The following is a 12,219-nucleotide window of genomic DNA, read 5'->3' as shown; positions in this document are numbered from 1 at the left end:
ATGCAAACTCACTTACTCCCTATGGGATGCACTGACTTCTGTCATGCTCCCTGCGACACAGATACCCTGCGCCTCATTGCCTGGCAGCACAGTGTTTGGCATGGAGTAGGCATTTAAGAAATATTTGTTGTACTGTGTGTGTGTGTGTGTGTGTGTGTGTGTGTGTGTGTGTGTATGTAAATCATGGTTGGCACTTGACTTTTTCTCCCCTGTTGGTCAGGGTCCTCACTGGGAAAAAAGGGGGGAGGGGGTAGAGATTATCCTCATTGCCACCAGCAACTCAGAGCAGCAAATGCTTTGCTTTTGTTTTGTTTTTAAATCTCCATGTGCTCTGGTGACAACACTTTCCATTTAACAAGAATGAGCTTTGCCGAAACCGGTTTGGCTCAGTGGATAGAGCCTCGGCCTGTGGACTGAAAGGTCCCAGGTTTGATTCCGGTCAAGGGCATGTACCTGGGTTGCAGGCACATCCCCAGTAGGAGATGTGCAGGAGACAGCTGATCGATGTTTCTAACTCTCTATCTCTCTCCCTTACTTTCTGTAAAAAATCAATAAAATATATTTTTTTTAAAAAGAAAAAAAAGAATGAGCTGCACTAACCTGACAATATGGCTTTACAGGGACACTATATTAATGCACACCAACAATTAGAGAACAGCACCAGACAATAAGTAATCAAATGCCAAAATGCATACAAAAAGGGAAATGTTTGCTACTATGGTCATATTCAAAATCACACAGGCCTTGGCCAGTTTTCTCAGTGGTTAGAGAGTCGGCCTGCAGACCGAAGGATTTTGGGTTCAATTCCTAGTCAAGGGCACATACATGGGTTGCAGGTTTGATCCCTATCCCCTGTAGAGGTCCTAGTATATTCTGGAGGCAAACAATTGATGTGTCTCTCACATTGATGTTTCTCTCTCTCTCTCTCTCTCTCTCCCTCCCTCCCTCCCTCTCTCTCTTTCTGTCTCTCCCTCCTCTCTCCTTTCCACTCTCTTTAAAAATCAATGGAAAAAATATCCTTGGGTGAGGATTAACAAAACAATAAAAATATCACACAGGAATGACTTTTTAAATTTCTTTCTCAATATATAATATACTTTTTATTTCTGAGGAATTTTAAGGACCTCTTAAACTCTCAACCCAAGTAATTATGGTGAGATGGAAAGAACATTAACTGATAATTAGGAAATTTACATTCTAAATCTGGCTCTTCTACATGCACAATTTTGAGCAAGTCCATTCCTCTCTCTGGGCCTATAAAATTAAGGGGTTGGACTTGATGATCTCCAAGATCCCTCTGGCTCCTAACAGTCTAAGCTTCATGAAGCTTGCAAGTCTGGCTCCCTAAAATTCTGCTCGAGTGAGTGTTTCTGTCTTTGTCCTTGGTGTGATAGACCTGAAGGCCCAGGAGCAGGGGCGGTTGGTGAGCTGACTAAGCTGAGTCTTGTCTTGGTTCTGTCAACTGATGGTTGTTGATGTCAATTCAACACCAACAGGATTCCCTAATTTGGGGTGCAGTGAAGAAGGAAACTATTCAGTGCAGACAGCTGAACTGTGATACAGTAAGGCTGTGAACAGAGGACAGCTGTGGAGCAGTCCCATCGTGTTACCACTCAGTTATGAAGCAGTACAGTGTGTGGGACACCATGGCTACCAGGGCCCTCTCTGGCGGGATAGCTCTGCTCTGCTCTGGCCCTGGTCTGCTGAGACACCTTTGGTGTTTCATCTTTAGTGTTTCTGCTTCAGCTCCAGCAAGGAGACCGTCAATGGTCTTTGGTGGAAAGGGAAAGTGTGGTCCCAGAGCCAAAGGGGAGCTGACTTACATAGACAGAAGTCCTGCCCCTCGCCCCTGATGGTCCTCATGCAAATGAGGACTCCAAATCCCTGCAGTTTGATTGGCCCCAAAGGCATCACCCTGATTGGTCCATAAATATGCTGGTGGAAATACAGCTGCATAGGGCCAATGGGATGGGGAAAGCCCCAGTCCTATTGGTTGAAGTAGGATTCCAGGAACTCCTTTATAAAGGCTGTTGACTGTCAGTGCAGGCAGGCAGTTCAGGGCGGGGAGGCAGGCAGTTTAGTGCAGGTTTTCCCCTGAAGTGTAGTTTTTGTGAGAGGTTTGCCTGTGTAGAAATAGCTGCTAGGCTCTGTTTTTTAAACTTGAGCCCAGTTAAGTCACTGAGAGTCCTTCTTAGAGGTATTTTCTTTCTCAGGGTCCACAGTTCCCACGGCTCCTAGAAGGCTGAATAGAGTGTTCTCAGGGGAGGCTCATGACCACAGATGACCACAAAGTGTGGTCTAGAATTGATAGCAGCATCGATTATGTACCTGAGGAACTGACAACCCGCAGTCTTGTCACCTTAGACCTGCTGATCCTTGGGTGACTAGTCCATGATTCACAAAAGGAGTTGAAAACAGCAGGATTATTATAAAATGCTTTTATCCTCTAACTTGCTTCCTGTTTTCAGAAGACTCCAAGGTACCCATCATCCCTTCACTTCAAACAGTGCCCCCCATGGGATCTACCCACCTAGGCCAGTCCAGAGTTCTGAGCTCTTCCTAGCGCTGATACTAACTCTGGCCACCAGAGGGCATTCTTGCAATGTGGGAACCAACAGTTCTCTGTGGCGCCTGGGTCTCCTCTTTGCCAGAACAGCCTGAGTTGCTGAAGCCATACTCGGCTTAAGAGACTCTCAACCGTCCTGGCCAGTGTGGCTCAGTTGGTTGGGTGTCCTTTGTGCACGGAAAGGTTGCTGGTTCGATTCCTGGTCAGGGCACATTCCTGGGTTGCAGGCTTGATCCATTGTGGGGAGCATGCGGGAGGCAGCCAATGATGTTACGCTCTCACATCAATGTTTCTCTCTTCTCCCTTCCTCTCTCTCTAAAAATCAATAAACTATTCTAAAAAAAATAATAAATTCTCAACCAGAGTTGATTTTTCCCCCACCAGGGGATATTTCACAATGTCTGGAGAAGGCAGGGAGTGTGGGGGGGGAGCGGGGGGAGGGGGGGTAATATTGCTATCTAGGGGCCAAGGATATACTGAACATTCTAGAATGTACAGACAGGCCCTTACAACAGAGAATTTTGCAGCCAACATGTCAGTAGCGCTGAGGCTGAGGAGCTCTGCTCTACGTGCACCTGTTGTCTAACATGCAGAGTGCATCGCCTGGACACGGATGTCCTCTGGAACCGGGTTTTCAGTCTCCTAAACTCACCGACCCCAAAGGGCAATTTTAGAATAGTGACCGTGAAGCACTGCCTGAAATGTGGTGGGTCACAGAAGCCACAAACCACTGGAAAGGAGGAGGGGTCAGGCAGCGGGCACATTGGTTTCCATGATAGGGCCCTGTCCCTGGGGCTGGCCTCTCTCAACTGGGCTCAAGCCCCTCTTCCTAGAGCAGACAATGCTAACTCTCTGTCTTCTCAAACTGGGCAGGTTGTTGGGAAAGCCCTGGAGTTGGGCCTATGGCTTTGGGAGGAGGCGAGAGGTAGTTTTCTCTACAGCCCCTGCGATTGTTATCGGTGGGAGTGGAGTTCTTGGGGTGCTGAAAGGAAAATAATTTCCCAGGCTCCTATGGGAGGATGGGGTTTCGTGCAAAGCTTTATTGACGATGTAAAATCAAGAGGGTTTCCCTCCGAGGTCCCGTCTCCATCCATCTTGCCACGAAAGAAGTACAATCTTGTCTTCAGCTGGGCTAGAAGTAAGGCCATTGCCCAGAACTTTTGCTCCGTATTCAAGTCCAGTCCATCTGGCTGGCTTAGCCTGTGTTCCCAGCTGCAGTCCATTGTGTGTGGGGTCCGCCTGGCCATGGGCCGTGCAGCTGCTTAAGGCCACATGGAGGGTGAGTGCGGGCCACGTAGTAAGAGAGAAAAGGGAGCGGGGACTCGGGATTTTATCCTTCCGTGATTTTGTACGTTTGCAGTGGCTCTACCCTCCTCACGGATGACCTTTTTTCCAGGCTAGACGGACAGACAAGCACCTTCCCTACATCACCCCAACTTCGTCGTGCATGTGCCCGTCTCCCCCTTTGTTCAGTCCCTTCCTCCAGGGGTCTGCAGGGAATGGGCCAGTGGCTTCCTGGGGAGCGTGAGGCTGTAGCTTCCATCACGATTGGCTAGTTATTAATATTAATAATAGGAGGAGAGCAATGGGGAGGCCAGGCATTGTAAGCATGGTCATCTGGGCAGCTTGACCAGGAAGCTACAGCCTATATCTAGCTTGGAAACCCAGGGTTTGGGCTCCTTGCTTCCCTCAGTCTTCCTGTGGGGTGAGGCCTAACCCTGTCCTACTCTGGGTTTCTCCTTCCCATTCCACTCCTGACAGTGACACAGCTGCCACAAGGAAGGACCGAGAGGTAACAGAAAGCAAAAGGTCAGGGATCCCAGGGACAGGGAAGCACCCTTACTCTGAGTGAGGGGAAACAGATGGACAAAAAGGTCCTCTGTACCTGCTCGGTCTCTGTTCCTCATAATAGAAATAAGTGGAGACAAATCCTGACCCTGTTATTGACAAGCCTGGAGATAGGAGAGCAATAGGGTTCAATCCCCTTGGCATTTCCTTGATTAAGCAAAAAACCCTAATGTGTCTCCCCTTCCCCAGCCATCCAATGCTTCATCACCTCCTCCCATCACTCTTAGGACCTGGGGCTCAGAGCAGGAGGGACCCCTGCCAACACCCCCCTTCACCCCCAGCCCCTCAGAGCTCTGCTTTGAGACCCAGGTCGGGATCTGAGGGTCACTCTGTGAAGAAGCCCTGCTCTGCTGCTGTTCTTCCCTTGAGGCTGGCTGTCCGCGTGGCCAGAGTGGCTGCTTTCAGCCTTTCTCTCCGGGACGTGATGGCAGCAGGAGGGAGGAGACTGGTTGGCTTCATTTCCACTTCTGCTCCACGACTGAGGCCTCATCCCTAGCCCCCTCGCTCTTCCCATCAGGAATCTTGGGTGCTGTTTAGATCCACACCACATCAGAGGGCAGCAGAAATGTCAGCCAAGGGGCCAGTTTGCCAAGGGCATTTTATTCGTGGTCTGCAGTAGAGTGTTACAGAGAACCTCCCTACCCCACTTGCTTGGGTCTTGGGGAAATGAAGCTAGAAGGACGGGCCTGCATGCACGTCCCAAGGTCACAGAAATCAGAGGATGGAAAACAAGGATGTGGAGGGGCAGCAGGGAGACGGGTAAGGGACTTGGGCCCCAGAGAAGAAAGGAGTTGCCCTGATGTTCAGGGAACAAATCAATTCCTGATCCCCTTCCCAAGCTAGACCTCTGATTTCCCCCTCATGGGGTAGGTATGGGGTGCTGCAAATGATGGAAACCTTGTTCTCATCTCCCTCAAAATAAGCTGAGATTCAGAATGTCTCCTTAGGCCCAGCCGGCGTGGCTCAGTGGTTGAGCATTGACCTATGAACCAGGAGGTCACTGTTTGATTCCCAGTCGGGGTGCATGCCTGGGTTACGGGCTCAGTCCCCAGTGTGGGGAGTGTAGGAGACAACCAATTGATGATTCTCTCTCATCACTGATGTGTCTATCTCTCTCTTCCTCTCCCTTCCTCTCTGAAATTAAAAAAAAAAAAAGTCTCCTTAATCTGATTAGCAATGTAGTGGGATGGAGGGGGCACCCTGCCTCAGTTTGTCCCGTCTCCACATATGCTCCTTCTCGGCAATGCCCCCCACCTCCTCGGATCCAACTCCATCCATTCAAATCCTCCCACAATTTAGACTTATTTCCACCCAGGGAGGTGCAAAGCCAGCAGGGAGGTGGGCCAGAGGAGAGGTGGAGTTTGGGGGCCCACGTCTCATCTTCCTCCTCAGTTAAGGAGGATCCAAGGGCCACTCTGCTTCAAAATTCTCCAAATTAGGGGACCTAAGACTTTCCTCCCCAGGTTTGGGTCTTTGCATCTCTGCGAAGAAGCCCTCCCAGGGATCCAGGTACCCTTTTCCTCCCATCAGGGGGTGGGCCTTTACCTCCAGCCCCTCTGGCCTAAGGAACAAGAGCCTGAGCCTCTCACCGCCCCCCTGGCCCAGCCCAGCCAGCAGGGGAAGCCCCGGGAAATGCCAGGTCGCTGGGGGGCAGGTGGGCCCTGGGAGCAGGGTGTCTGTCGTGGGGGACCCTGGAAACTGCTGCTCTGGGAGAAGCGGGGCCAAGAGGGGCCCTGAGGAGAGAGAGGGTGGGAGGGGAGGCGTGAAGGAGGCAAAACTGGGCCGCTCTTCTGGGAGGCTCCCCAAATGGCAGCAAGGGCTGAGCAGGCAGTGGGTGGAGGCAGAGCCAAGTCCTAGAGAAAGAGAGAATGTGTCACGAGAGGGTCCCTCTTCTTCTCCCATTTCCCATTTCTTTTTCCTCTTGCTGAAACTTCCTCTCCCCCATCCCGTGTGCCTTCCTTTCTTCTTTGCTTCCTGTCTCATTGTAAATGTCACTCCTCGGGGAAACCTCTGAGACCGCCCCAGTCTGGGCAAGAGCTCCGGCCGCTCCTCGTGACCCCCGGCACCTCTCCTGCAGGGCCCTCCGCCCCGTTAGCACCAGGCGGTCATTTGTGTGATTATAGCTCTGTGGGGGCAGGAACAGTCTGTTTTATTTTCCTCTGAATCCAGCCCAACCTGGCACATATCAAAGGGCTCAATAAAAATGTGTGGGATGAATGAATGAAGATATCCTTTGCCATATACCCAGCGAATCCATCCTTCACTCTCCCTGCAGCAGGGGGCTCCAGGGTTAGCTGGGCAAGGAACTGGCTGTATGGCCTGACACTTGTCGTTTAAATTCTCAGGCCTGTTTCTTTTTTTTTTTTTTAAATATATTTTATTATTGATTTTTTTACAGAGAGGAAGGGAGAGAGATAGAGAGTCAGAAACATCGATCAGCTGCCTCCTGCACATCTCCTCCTGGGGATATGCCTGCAACCAAGGTACATGCCCTTGACCAGAATCGAACCCGGGACCTTTCAGTCCATAGGCCGACGCTCTATCCACTGAGCCAAACCGGTTTCGGCACCTGTTTCTTCATAAACACTCCTCTCCCAGGTAAGAACAGGTGACATCATCAGTAAGAAGGGGCCCACAGAGCCAAGGGCCCAGTGCACGTGGCCTGACCCAGTCTTCCTCTTTGCCAGATGGCTCCGGCCCATCACTCTCCTCCTCCAAGGAGCCTTCCCTCCTTCTAGTCCTTCCAGATCTGCCCTCTTCCCCCAGGATCCTACATAGGGGCTCCCAGGCTGGGGTCACTGGGGATGGCTATATAGAACTTCACTTCACTTTGTATATTTCAAAAAACAAAACCCAAAAAACCTAACACCAGTTCTACATTTTTCTTAGTGAGGCTATCATTTAACTAGGAGAGCAAGTATCAACCCAATGTGATCACATTGGTGGGGCTATTGCTGATAAACACTGGAAAAACAAATTGGTTATGACAATATAACTGATTTATTTAATAGAAACAATATTTCTGAAGCTGAATCTATGTAAGGGGAAGACAGTAAAAAGTGATCCGTCGCCTGGCTGACATGGCTCCGTGGTTGAGCGTCTACCTATGAGCCAGGAGGTTGCTGGTTCGATTCCTGGTCAGGGCACATACACCGGTTGCAGGCTTGATCCCCAGTAGGGGGCGTGCAGGAGGCAGCCGGTCAATGATTCTCTCTCATCATTGATGTCTCTCTCTGTCTCTCTCTCTCCCTCTCCCTTCATCTCTGAAATCAATTAAAAAAATATTTTTAAAAAACTTGATACGTCATTAGGAAAATCACAGAGTCCTCTGCCAGAGGACCCTCTCCTGGCCACTGTCCTTTCCCAGGGTTCTTACATGAGGTGGAGGCTGCTGTTTTGCACCAGGAAGGTGTGTCCCCTGACCTCTGAGGTCAAGGCTGTGTCTCCCCTTGCAGAGCCACAGCAGAATAGGCATGTGGAGGAGATAGTACTGCTTCTCCCCCACCCCTTCCTAGCACCAGTCTTGCACCTTCTGCCTCTGCCTCAATAGTCCTGGAGAGCTTCCTCCCTTGGCTCCGAGTGCGCTCACGAAGGTGGAGGTTAGGGGTTGGCACAGCCTTCTGGAATCACCATCCACAGGTAAGACATATGGCTGCTACTGGTCTTCTGGTGGCCTAAACCTGCTTAGCATCCCTCGGGGCCCAAGCACAGGCGGGTGTGTGTGTGTACCTGGGCCAGGGAGGTGCAAAATAGCCCACTCCAAGCCAGGGAACCCTTCCCCCCCCCCCCATAGTTTCCCAAAGAGAGAAGCGCTGTGCCCAAGGCATTCCTAGAGCTGGGGAGAGGTGGCTGGGGTGGAAGAACAGGGAGAACTGTTCAGGAGCTGTTTAGCTCCAGGCTGCCTGATGAGTCCCAGCAGGCCCTGGGCCGCCCCACGCCCACAACCTCAGCTGCACCCACAGGGGCCCAGAGCCAGGCATCCTGCATTCTCTGAGAGGTGGGACCTCTGCGTCCCCAGCTACACTGGGGCTGGGGCTAAGGCCAAGAATTCTCATTCCAAGAAATCGCCAAGGGATAGAGGGGTGGGTCGTGGGCTTCTGCATAAGAGTCTGTGTCTGTGTGATCTTTTCCACAGAAAATCTGATTTTTGTCACTTCCTAGCATACAGCCCTGTAAGTGCTGGCCTCTGCATACAGACCGACCTTCTCCCCCTCGGGTCACTATATGCTGCCACATTTGCCTTTTCCTGGGTGAGTCTCCTTCTCCATCCCATGGTCCTTCCTTGTGCGGGTCCCATCATCGTCAGTCTAGAATCTCTTCAAAAGCCTCCCAATACCAGTTCTATGCCTACCCCAACCCAAAGTCAACATGAACCCAAGCCATCTTCGTAAAATGAAGATCTCAACATGCCTCTCCCTCCTGGACCCCTCCTGCTCCCAGGATAAAGTCCACCCCCTTAGCGTGGCTTCAGAGGACCTCTGTGACTGGACACCTGCTTGCCTTGCTAGCCTCATCTGTCACCTTCCTCCGTGTCCCCACCACCACATAACTCCGCTCTGCTCATGGCAAGCTACCAGCAGTTCTTCAGATTTGCTACCCTCACTCACAGCCTTTTGCTTTACAAATGCTGTTCTGTACCCAGGCACCTTTCTCCACCTGCTTCCCCTGGAAGCCCCAACTCCTTCTCTGCATTCCTGTAGCACCTGTGCTTCCCCGAACCTCTGATCTGTCACTGGCTGTACTCCCATCTTTTCTCCCCACTAGTCTCTGAACATCTTTTTTAAAATATATATATTTTTTTTTATTGATTTCAGAGAGAAAGGGAGAGGGAGAGAGAAAGCAACATCCATGATGAGAGGATCATTGATTGGCTGCCTCCTGCATGCCCCGCACTGGGGTTTAAGCCCTCAACCCAGGCATGTGCCCTGACCGGGAATCGAACCATGACCTCCTGGTTCATAGGTCGACATTCAACCTCTGAGCCATGGCCGGCCGGGCTCCATGGACATTTTGGACAGGATCAAATCTCAGGGACCTTGAGGGGTGGGTGTTTTGGACTAAACCAAATGTCCTGCTAGGCTTGTCTCATGCTCCCTCACCCATGTGTTCATCCAGGAGGGTACTCCCCTGGGCCCTTCCCAGTCCCAGGCACTCACGGTAGATACGGCTGCTGCTCCCCTTCTTATCCTCAGAGGCCTCTGGTGGCCCTCGGAGGGCCCACTGTCCAGACAGCTGCTCCACCATGGCCCAGCGGGTGAGCAGCATGCTGTGTAGGAGCTGCGGAGCGAGGAGCAGCAGGTGTGGGGGAGGGATGGGCTCTCCCTGGCACACATTCCCCAGGACTTACTGTTTTAACCACCAGTTGTTAAAACAATGAAATGCTCTCATAATGGTTGTTAAATCACCCCTGCCCACATGCCTTGGACCCTTGCCTGAGACCCCCCACTCGTTCCCTGTGATGCACCCCTAAAGGCGTGATGCCTAGCACAGGGATATTTTAGAGTATCTTAGAAGATTTAGAGTATCAACCCTGGGCACTCAGGGACTAGGATGCGAGGGAGGAAGGACATGGGAAGCTGCCGGGCCCTGAGGCAGAAAGGAGGGCTGGGGGCCGGCTGGGCAGGAAGATGGTCTCTGGTGGAGCCCGGGGCTAGGGGCTGCCTTCACGCTTACCTTACTCTGCACGCCCATGGGCACCAGGGTGGGCCGAAACAAGTTGGGGGCCGGCATTGCCCATGCCTCCCATCGAGGACAGTTGACTACGATGAGCTTGCTTAAGTTGAACTTGTAAGTGAACCTTTTGCCTTTGGTCTTGTGCAGGATCTTCTTATTGTAGTAATATCTGGAGATCCCAAGGATGAGAATGGAGAGTTGGCTCAATGGACAGGGAATGTAGTCTGAGACCCGGCTATGTCCCCTCCCCAGGCCAGCGAGGCTAACCCCAAGCTGTTCCTGCATAACCACTCACGATCATTTCCCAAGCCTTGAAGGGGCAGGAATCAGGTGGAGTGCCAGAAACCACAGCCCTTTTCTCTGAACTCTGCCCTGACTGGCCACTGGAGCTGTCTTCTCTCACCTGAGGGCCCGGCTCAGCTTGTCATAATTCATCTGTGGTTTGCACTTCCTGCGGCCCCAGAGGCGGGCCACCTCGTCTGGATCCTTGATGACAAACTCCCCGTACTCTCCCTGCTGCCAGGCGATGACATGGCGGAACTCTTCCTTCTGCAGCAACTCCAGGATGAAGTGCCACAGCTGGATCTGCCGGGAGCCTGGGGACGACTCGGCTTTGTAGGCCCAATCAGGGAAGGCCAAGCCTGGGGCAGAGAGGGCAGTGTGAATGCCTCCAGCGCCCCGGTGGACCATGGGTGGGAGGCCTGGCAGAGGCTCACCTGAGATCCAGGAGTTGCCCGCAACGGTGGGGACGCCCTCTGCCAGGCAGCTGCGGTGCATGTTCCAGTCTGGAACTGTGTCTGGGCTTTGGGGGGAAGAAGAAGGCAAAGGAGAAGGCAGGGGAGAGGGAGGTGGAAGAGGGCGGGAGGAGGGAGGACGAGAAGGAAGGAGATAAGAGGGAAGATATGAGGGGAGAAAAGGGAGACTGAGGCAGGGGAGCAGGGTCTGGGGCAGGAAGCCCCCCCCACGCCCCCTCCTCTGGCGACCTCCTCACTGGCCAGGAGCTGACCCCAAGGCGCTGAGTCACTTATAGATGGAAAGGAAGGCAAAGGGTCCTATATCGTGCCCCCACGGGAGGATTTAGACAGAGATCTCTTTGCAGGGCTTAATAGGATTGGAGTTTGTCCCAAGATAAGACCAAATGTAATTAATTAATTATTGGCTCTTTCTAAATCTTGAGTGGGAGGAGATGGCAGACACAGAGAACCCCTACCCTCATTGTACTTAGACTAATTTTACATTTGAGAAGAGCAGAATTTTTGTGTGTTTTTTTTTTTTTTTCACTGATGAGTCTCAAGTGCCTAAGAAAGTATCTGGCACATCATAGGTGTTCAAGAAATGATTGTTGATACCATCAATGAATGGTACTGAATTGATCAATGGTGCCTCCATGTGATTAACACCTGCCTTCTCCCTCAGCGTGTTAGCTCCATGAGGTCAGGAACCCCAGCTGTCTTGTTCCCTGCCGGTTCCCTAGAGCCCATCCTAGCCCAGGGCCTTGCACTCCCAGGTGCTCCGTAAATATTTGTTGGATTAATGAACATGAGCAAGGAAGAAGGGAATTCGTTGATTCCCAATTCGGCATGGTGGGTGGGTGGCAGTCAGATGGGGAGAAGATGGTTGAATGAGCCCCAGTGTGATGCAGGCGAAGGGAGGAGAGAAAATGTCTAAGTCCCAAAGCCTTTGGGTGGGACTGAGGCTGGTGCAGAAAGGCTGGCACCCTCTGTCACTAGTGGAAGAGGAAACGATGAGCAAGAGGGCTGCGGAGGGATGGGAGAGCTTGCCATGGGGATGGCAGGACGCAGCCTGCTCCTGGGGGTGAACCTAGAAGGGTTACCTGGACGAAAGGACCCCTTGTAAACAGGGGATGGGTTTAAAGGCCTGGGTGCTGGGTTCCCATCTCTGATACGTGGGTGTCAGGTGAGCTTCATTCTCTACTGGAACTTACTAGGTGCAGAGATCTGGAGGGCATGTGAGTGTTTGGCTGGAGTAGCTGCCTCCCTCTCCAGTCCAGGCTCAGAGAGGGAAAGCAGCTGACACATGGTGTTTAACTGCTACACCCCACTCCTAATCCACAGCACTTTCTCATTTCTCGTTTTATTTATTTATTTATTTATTTATTTATTTATTTATTT

At 51.7% G+C, this 12,219-nt stretch overlaps 1 protein-coding gene across 2 annotated transcripts; it reads right to left on the bottom strand.

The window, feature by feature from the left end:
* Nucleotides 1-3,538: 3,538 nt before the first annotated feature.
* ETV3L (ETS variant transcription factor 3 like) lies at nt 3,539-11,338 on the bottom strand. Of its 2 annotated transcripts, XM_059673779.1 has the most exons (5): nt 10,804-11,338; nt 10,491-10,728; nt 10,088-10,256; nt 9,571-9,691; nt 3,539-6,267 (listed from the first exon to the last, which is right to left on the bottom strand). In XM_059673779.1, exons 1-5 carry the CDS (start codon nt 10,862-10,864, stop codon nt 5,807-5,809), a joined length of 1,050 nt encoding a protein of 349 aa, XP_059529762.1. In that variant the 5' UTR covers nt 10,865-11,338; the 3' UTR covers nt 3,539-5,806. The 2 variants fall into 2 exon arrangements, with proteins under 2 accessions (XP_059529762.1, XP_059529761.1); XM_059673778.1 differs by having other exon boundaries at nt 10,491-11,338.
* Nucleotides 11,339-12,219: the final 881 nt, after the last annotated feature.

The sequence above is a fragment of the Myotis daubentonii genome, chromosome 18, assembly GCF_963259705.1.
Source record: "Myotis daubentonii chromosome 18, mMyoDau2.1, whole genome shotgun sequence".
NCBI classification, from domain to species: domain Eukaryota; kingdom Metazoa; phylum Chordata; class Mammalia; order Chiroptera; family Vespertilionidae; genus Myotis; species Myotis daubentonii.
Note: the sequence above shows the minus strand (reverse complement) of the source record. Positions and strands in the feature narration are given on the sequence as shown.